This window comes from Atta cephalotes (genome assembly GCF_000143395.1).
Source record: "Atta cephalotes unplaced genomic scaffold scaffold00010, whole genome shotgun sequence".
NCBI classification, from domain to species: domain Eukaryota; kingdom Metazoa; phylum Arthropoda; class Insecta; order Hymenoptera; family Formicidae; genus Atta; species Atta cephalotes.
Genome location: NW_012130074.1, coordinates 2,722,782 through 2,731,618, shown reverse-complemented (window position 1 = coordinate 2,731,618; position 8,837 = coordinate 2,722,782). Strand labels below are relative to the sequence as shown.

The 8,837-nt window shown below is 27.0% G+C and overlaps 2 protein-coding genes across 2 annotated transcripts in view; one reads left to right on the top strand and one right to left on the bottom strand.

Annotated features, from left to right (window-relative positions):
* Positions 1 to 1,093: 1,093 nt before the first annotated feature.
* Positions 1,094 to 4,536, bottom strand: LOC105627862. Its single transcript, XM_012209138.1, has 12 exons — positions 4,394 to 4,536; positions 4,153 to 4,280; positions 3,882 to 4,072; positions 3,619 to 3,701; positions 3,342 to 3,391; positions 3,119 to 3,267; positions 2,667 to 2,912; positions 2,371 to 2,539; positions 2,091 to 2,301; positions 1,716 to 1,850; positions 1,304 to 1,464; positions 1,094 to 1,179 (listed from the first exon to the last, which is right to left on the bottom strand). Exons 1-12 carry the CDS (start codon positions 4,534 to 4,536, stop codon positions 1,094 to 1,096), a joined length of 1,752 nt encoding a protein of 583 aa, XP_012064528.1.
* Positions 4,537 to 6,978: 2,442 nt separating this feature from the next.
* LOC105627861 (cation-independent mannose-6-phosphate receptor) overlaps positions 6,979 to 8,837 on the top strand; it is a 24,394-nt gene continuing 22,535 nt past the window's right edge. The window contains exons 1-5 of the mRNA XM_012209137.1: positions 6,979 to 7,038; positions 7,299 to 7,518; positions 7,602 to 7,756; positions 7,817 to 8,091; positions 8,250 to 8,400. Coding sequence (XP_012064527.1) covers positions 6,979 to 7,038; positions 7,299 to 7,518; positions 7,602 to 7,756; positions 7,817 to 8,091; positions 8,250 to 8,400 — 861 coding nt within the window. The remainder of the gene's footprint in view (positions 7,039 to 7,298; positions 7,519 to 7,601; positions 7,757 to 7,816; positions 8,092 to 8,249; positions 8,401 to 8,837) is intronic.

The window sequence follows — 8,837 nt, the reverse complement described above, 5'->3', positions numbered from 1 at the left end:
TTTTCTGATAAAAGACATAATCCGTGAAATTCGTCGACAGTCAAATTTATTAACAATATCATTAATTTTAACAATATGTTATTTAACAATTGTATTTTAAAATTAAATTAGTTGTTAGATAACAATCTGTTATATCGAGAATTACAAAATCATTAATAATCACATGTAAGAAGCTGTTAAAAATAGAAATTCAATTATTAAAAATTATTCTCAAACTCAACTTTCAAATTCTCAACTTTCTAATATCATTTAAATCTTTCTTGTATATATCTGATATAAACTATGTATATATCTGAACCATCAGATATATTCCTTGTTTCAATTTTCTCAATATATCTTTTTAATTTCTTAGGATCTAATTATTTAATTAAATCAGAAGCATAAACAGAATCAGGTTAAATGCAAAATATAATTTATTGTTTTATATTTTAATTGTGCTAGAAGTGTCTTATTGTTGATTTCGATACTTGTATAAATATTTATAGAAATATTTATAATCTCTTGAATATATAAAATAAACATTTCATCTCTTATTTCTTATTATAAAATATCGCAATTTTAAATGAATGATTTCTAGCGTTAAAAGAATAAATACACACTCATAAATATGTAAAAATGCATGTACACCATATAAACGAATATTACGCATTAAATCTTTCTCTGTTTCATTGAAACATCAAAGGCTTTAATATAAGGTATATTACTAAATGGTATATTACAGTAATGATAATTTGCATTACTTGTAAAAATAAATAAAAATAAAATTATGATAATTTAACAAATATACATATAAAATAAGTACTGCAGATCAAATTTTTTTCATTCTATTAAAACATGAAGTACTAAATAAAAGTAACAATAATAATTCAAGAAAACGTTGCAATTATTTTTCCTCAAAATTGCTAAAAGTTAATAGCATCTCGCATTTTTCTTCTTCTGTGAATAAATTAACAGTAAGAAAATATGAAATACTATTCATTAAAAATAATATAAATAAATTCCGCGATATAAATATGTATGACATTAAATTAAATTTTATAAGACTAACATTATAATTAAATATACAATGCTTCAGTTATATTAGTTATATCATTTAATTTAACTTTCCCATTTTCCAAATACGTAGAGTACGAAAACACTCAGCCTGCTGCAGAATAAGTTTCTTTTGTGCATGCAATTCTGAACAAATTGTGTAATATTAGGCAGATATAATAAGAAAATAAGATTAAAAATTATCTATTATTTTTTTAAATATAAATATAATTTAAATGTAGTAAATATTACAAACAGTAATAACACTTACCGAGAAGTATATTAAAAGCGTCAGCAGCATCCTCTGCCGTAAATGTATCCTTTGAAATAAGCTGACTGAACTTGACGCACGGCTCGTTGAACCAAAAAACTTCTAATTGAGCCAAAATATCTTTACTTGTCAGTTCGGATTGCAAAATTCCATTTGAACTACTAGTAAAACAATATTTTTTTATATTAAACAATTTTTTGATAAATGATAAAATTGAGATAACAATATGCTAAGTTTCATAAGAGAAAAAGCTATGTAAAATTTGTTAAACAAAGCAATAAAAATTTTATGCTTGCTTCAAACTTTCAATTAATGATTTACAAATATCTATTTATGAAAATTGTCAAATACACTTAGAATATTGTTATGTTTAGCTCTTTATTAGACAACAACAAAAAAATTCAAAAAATACGTGGCAGGAGATCCTAAAATGGATTTCGAAGGATGTCTTTTTAATGATTGTCTTTCTAATAAAGCATTTATATCTTCCAAGCTTTCGTCAATGTTACTTATATTTGGTAGTTTTTCTTGATCTCGCTCAACAGTGCTGAAATAATATAATTTAATGATAAAATATTAAGATGCAAAATTGAGATATTAAACAAATATAAAATATCAAATAATAGATATTGAGAAATTGAAAAACATATTGAAAAATTGAAAGAACAAAATTGAATAATTTTTAATAATTTCAGTTATTTTTTAAATATATATATGTATATATATATATATATATATCAATAGTTCATACATAAATATCAATAATTACTTATAAAAAGACTATTACCTAATGCCTTCTTCTAAAGTAATAGTATGCGGTATTACTTCCTGTAATGGTACTGACACATCCGCGTGAGCTATTGGCATTGGCAAAACGTTTACAATACTGTCTATAGGTTCAGCAGCAATTGCAGTATCCGTTTTCATAAATGTACTCAAATCTTCCATAGGAAGATTTTGCTTGTTAATTGTCTCTTCTATACGGATTGCTTCTTGAACTACAAATATAAAGTTATTCAAAGTTTGGCATTAATGTGAACATTAAACAAACATTGGAATGTGTCTACATTGCACAAATTCAGCAGGTGCAACATCTTCATCTACACTCGTAAACGGTCCGATAATGTGATCAACAAAAAGATTGCGTAAACTAGCGTTCCATTGCTTAGATAAGTATGAAGGTTCCTTGAGAAGATTTATCGCTGATGTCAAACGTTTTTTCGGCTTATCTATTTTCTAAATATAATAGAAGAATTTAGTCAGAACATCTTCATTCAGATTAAAATTTTTCGTTTCGAATTTTATTGTAAATTTATATAAGCATTTTTTGCAAATTTATATAATTTATTTTTTAAGAATTTACCTTGCTATGAATATTTACATTCTCACGCCATTTCCACAGTTGTTTGTCAGTTAAGACAATCTCTTTATCAATAATTTTATGTTTTTCCGAATGCTTGTTAATCACAAAGTAGCTTGAATTTAATGATTCTAATTCTATGTCTGTTTGTTGTGAAGGAATTAACATTCCCGTTTTTTCCGCAGGCAATTCAGTAGCTGGTATTGCCACATCTTCTGCAGCAGGCATGGCTGCAGTTTCAAAAACTAACTGTAAAATAATATAAAGAATTAGAATTTAAAATTAAATAAATAAAAAGTAATAAAAAATAATTTTTCGATTTTTCAAACAAAAAGAGAAGAAAATTATTATCATTATGTTATGACAAACATTCTCGTTTACTTTTTATTTTATGAACTTAAAATATTCTCACTAAATTCTAAAACATTCAGTATATATTCTAAATAAATACATACACGTCTTTTCTTTGTAGGTGTTTCGGATTGAATTTGCGGTTGCCGTTTTTGTGGAGTGAGAGATAAATTTCTATTGGACTTAGTCATTCTTTTTGATATATTTACAAGCACTGGACTAAGATTTTCTTGTGATGAATGTCGATGAACTTCTATTCATTACAATTTAATTTACATATAACAATACATCTGCACACTCTTTTTAATATACCATTAATATACTTACCTTCTGCAATTGTTATACCAGCCAACTCCTCCAAAATATTTCTTTCCTCACTAATATGTAAATTTCGCAGATCATTAGAAAATTATTAATAGCAAATCATGTATCATTCTTTGTAAAAAATGATATAGATTAATTTTAAGTTAATGATATAAATGTAAAGAAAAATTAGAAATCTTACAGACTACTTCTAAAGAATGCATGTTAAACTAGAATTAAGAAGTTATTATAATATAAAAGTAGTTATTATAATATAAAAAGTAAGTAATAAAAAACTAACAATGACATATTGTCGTTACACAGAAACAATTCCAACTCTTCATCATTTAAGCAACCAAAATTCAGGAGTTCTGCATCTCGCATCTATGAATAAAAAATATTTTATTATATATTTACTCTGAATACAACAAAAGTGAATAAAATTTACAAAACTTTAGAAATGCAAAGAATATGATATTTCAGAATCTATAGTTAAGAATAAGGATTTAAGAATATAAATTTGCTAATAATAAATTTGTAAACTTGTATGAGATCTTCACTTACAACTATTTGTAATGTGTCATGGGGCTGATCTTCAGGAAGAATATGTAAGTCTTCTCTCAAGAGTTGAGTGCTAAAAAAATCTTTAGGCAATTCTATGTCAGGACATTCAATATTTCTAAAATCATCAAACTTATTCCTTTTCTTCTTTGATATAGAAGGTTCAATATTTTGTTCAAATTTAAAAATTTCCTCTAAAAAGTGATGAAATTATGTAGATTGAAAGACATGCGTTGTATTATATCATTAATAAATAAATAGAATAAAAACTCACTCTCATAGTATTCAACCTGATAAGAATGAATTTTTGTTATACCGGACATTAATTGTGACGACAGATACAAACTGAATCTATTATCTGGTTTGCCATTGGAAGACTGTATTACTTCCAGAATATCATTGCTGACAATACAATATAAAATGTAAACAAAATATCAGAATTAATGAAATTGCATTCATTATAAATATTAAGTAGAGAGTAATATTGAACATAAATGAAATAACATATAATGTACCATGTTTGTTCAATGTTCATCTTCTTTATAGCATCAGAAGTATAGAGTTTCTTAAATGATGCCTCACTATTCGTTGAAGCAAGCCAAGAAGCAGCAAATTTCCCTCTTTGTCGACGGGAAAGTAGATTAATTGGGTAAAACATCTGATGAATAATAGATCTCATTAATAAAAATATATTTTCAGATAGTAAATGAAAGACCATATCAAAAAAATAAAAATGAAAATAATAACAGAAAATAGTCAAAATTATCTTAATTTGATATTAACTGATTACCTTAATTCTGGATATTTGTCAAATGTAATAGCTTCTTTTTGGAGTCATCGACTAAAGAATACCTTAATTTTTATAATAGGATATGTTTCTTTCAGATTCGCTTTCTCGCTTTTTCCTTCTTTATGAATTATTTTTTTCATGCGGAGTACAATATGATACATCTACTGAACGAATATCTTCCTCACATCGTCATTTTCAAATTGATGAATTACGCGCGGAAAGTCTGAAAAATTCGTTATGGGTGTGTGGTTAAAGTCTTATTACAAATGCTTTGAAGCATTTGATTGACCAATCAAAGAAAGAATTTTACGAATTGATCAATCAATTGACCAATCAAATAATGTTTCAAAGAATTTGTAACATCATAAGGTTCGTCGCGTCCCATGCTCCAACATGCTCCTACTTCCTTCAACTATACCTCCTCCTCATTCAAACACACTTGTTAAAGTGAGTAAGAGCTACGGTAGGAACATGTTGAAGCATGTTGGAGCGACGCAACAAACCTATAGGTTAATTTGTTTACATCGCATGTTCCAGCATGCTTCAATGTGCTCCTGCTATAGTCCATTCATTTCAACGAGCGCGTTAAAATGCATTCACATGCAAGCATCAAGCGTCAGGCTCCACACAATAAAAAGAAGGGAACAGAGATAAGAATTTTCAACCTATCAAAAATCATGTAGTGTGGAATTACATAAGTTTTTGATAGGTTGAAATTCTTTGTTCTCTATTCCCTATTCCTTTTATTGTGCGGAGCTCCTCAAGCTGGGCGATATGAGTAGTGGGTAAAAAATATTTTTTACGCCATTGTAAAAATCGTTTTGTTGATTGGTTGACGCTTGTATGTAAATGCACCTTTAGGGTATGGTCAACGCGATGTTGCAAACTCTTTGAAATTTTTTTAATTGGTCAGTTTGTAAAATTCTTTCATCTCATTGGTCAGTCAAACACTTCAAAGCATTTATAGCGAGACTTTGACCACAGCCTTAGTCCGGATCTACAATAGATAATTTAAGCCTTTGGGATCATTTATTTTAGCTATAATCGTATGCTGTATGCCGTAATCTTACAAGAATTGACTAATCACAATCAAATATTCCCCTCTCATTCGACGATAAGAAGGGAATACTCGAAGGTGATTAATCAATTTTTACAGGGAATCGATTCTGTGTCTTGAAATGACATGAAAATTACAAAAGTGAGCGAATTTACTAGAATACTAATAATTTCATTGGTCAACATCTAGTAAATTTGCTCATTTTTGTAATTTTCACCTTATTTGAAGATACAGAATCGACCCCCAGATTACGGCCAATGTGAATATTCCCTTAAGTCGATTATTCTTCTTGCATTTAAAGAACTGAGATAAAGTGAATTTAATTTTTTTCTCGATTTTCTCGTCAAATTTAGTGTAACCAGTGTTTTTTTATGTGTATTTTTATTGTGTAAAAGGATTTGGTGATCTATAAAGCCAATTCGGAGAAATTGGCAATTTGCAATTATCGGTAATTCCTGTTGGTTTAGAATTTCTTTAATAATATTTCGATAATTTATTATTAATTTCATGATTTTTTTATTGTATCTGTAAATGCTATATAAATAAGTACGCATACTTTTAATGCTATATTATCTTATATATTGATAAATTACAATTTTTTCTCTGCAGTTATCTATTGATATTCTGCATTTTTATTGATAATCAAACTCGGATGATAACCTTAAAATCATAGTTTTAAATAAACATCGAATATTATTAAGTTTTAAACATATATACACGAAACTAATAAATTGAAATTAATACCGTATTTTCAGTTTCTTATTCTTAGGCCCGATTGCACCAATGTAATATAATGAATTTGGTTTTATATCTTTTGTCATAATAAAAATTGATTTTCCATGAGCTTTTTCCCACTTCAATATTAACGTTTTCTTTTTTGAATGTGATAAAAATGTATATTTCTAATTTATACTTTTCAATGATCATTTTTTTACATATTCTTATTTGGTAAGTACTCATTTCTATCTTTTGAACTGTAATTTCAAAATTATCGCGGTGAATCTGCGCAGAACCATACAAAATTCGTCTCGAGAAGTTTCCTTCACCATCATCGGCATTATCTCTATGCGAAGAAACAAAAAACATGGCGGTGTCCCCACCCTGCGTTGCTGCTGTGTCATATCGCATGTGATTCGAATTTGTCAGCTGAGTTTGTCGAACGACATTTTCATCGTCGTTATTCTATATCTTATGTTGCGTGTCACGAATCAATTCAATAAATAATGTAATGGGAAAAATCTGATTCTATAACAATGTCAAAATTGAATGGATTACTTTTTCTTTGGTCTTTATCGGCTTTTATTACTTCGGCTGTACGTAGTGCATATTTAATTTTGTGTTTACCTTTTTAAATATATAAATTTCAGATCACCATTATATATTTATGCATTTATATATATTATTTACTCATTTTAAGCAGATAATTTGTTCAGAAATAATACTGATCGAATATCTGAACTTTGTTATTTACATTTACATTTACTTATTGGTCTTAATAAAGTGGCTACTTTATTCTTGATAGCATGTTTATCTGAATTAATTTAAAATTAAAAATTAAAATTTTTTATTATAGGTTTTAACTGTCATTCCTTCAAAATATTGTGAAGTACCTGAACGTAAATTAAGTTTTATATATAATTTAACAAAACTGACATCAGATAAAGAAGATATTATCATCAAGCATGATTATGAGATGATACGTATGCAATTGTGTTCTCCATTAATTAAAAAATGCAATAACCAAGATGGTTATGCAATATGTTTAATAAAAAACAATACAGAAAAAGGAATAGGTAATGCTGTACAGTTTAAATTATATTTTTATATATTAAAGTATATTATCATAAGTCTGATAAAAGAATTAATTTTTTTACAGGAAGGTTTCCTCCAAAATTAGATAATGAATATGGAAGAACTTTGTTTAATTTTACTGGTGATGATTGTTTACATGGAACCAATTATACGGTGACAGTTATTATGCATTGTGATTATGATGCAGAGACTAATTCATATCCTGAATTATTTTCGCATGTAAGTAGTTTAAAAAAAATATATTTATATCAAGTGAAATATGTAATAAAAATATTTTAGGGTGATCAACAATGTAACTTGTATATAATATGGAAGACTGCATTACTTTGTGTACCTAGAACCCAAACAAATTGTACAGTTGTTAATGCTGGACATTATTATGATCTAAGTCTTTTAACAAGACCTTCAGAAAATTATATGATTCCCTTGCATATAAAAAATAAAACAAAATCACCTAAAATAATATTAAATGTCTGCCAGAATATACTACATCATGGTATCATGTGTCCAATTAAATCTGGAGCATGCTTGGACGATCCTGAAAAACCTAATGGGTAGGTATCAACAAGCAGATCTTTTATTAAAATTAATTGTAATGTAAATATAATATTTATATAATTTGATTTTATTATATATTTGATTGTATAATTTTTATGTAAGGGTAAATCTTTTTCTTTAAAAATAAATTAATTTTTGTTTTATCTTATTATAGATATTTAAGTTTAGGAGAAGTACAAAAGCCTCCTTTCTTTAAAGATGGAACATTACAAATAGAATACCAGGATGGTGCGTTATGCACACAAAATGTTACAACTCCACATGTTAAAACAACTATTCATTTTAAATGTGATTTGGAAGCTAAGGTATGACAATAACAAAGGAAGGAAATTTTTCATCAAGGATGTGTAATACAATAAATTATTATAGTTTTGTTGTTTGCTAAACAAGGATAAAACGATTCACTGTTACATTATGATGTGTTTTCTCATTTTCTGATTAATTTGTAATTAAATTTAACCTGATATTATATTTCCAATGAATTTTATCTGTGATATCACGAGAATTCATCTGTGAAATCCAGAGGATAAAACATCATGTTAAGCTCAACTAAATAAGGAAAAATTTGATTTATGTCCTTGCTGAAAAGCACCAAAAACATATATATAAAACATATATATATATATATATATATATATATATATATATATATAATAATAATAATAATAATATATATATACTACTCTCTCTCTCTCTCTCTCTCTCTCTCTCTCTCTCTCTCTCTCTCTCTCTCTCTCTCTCT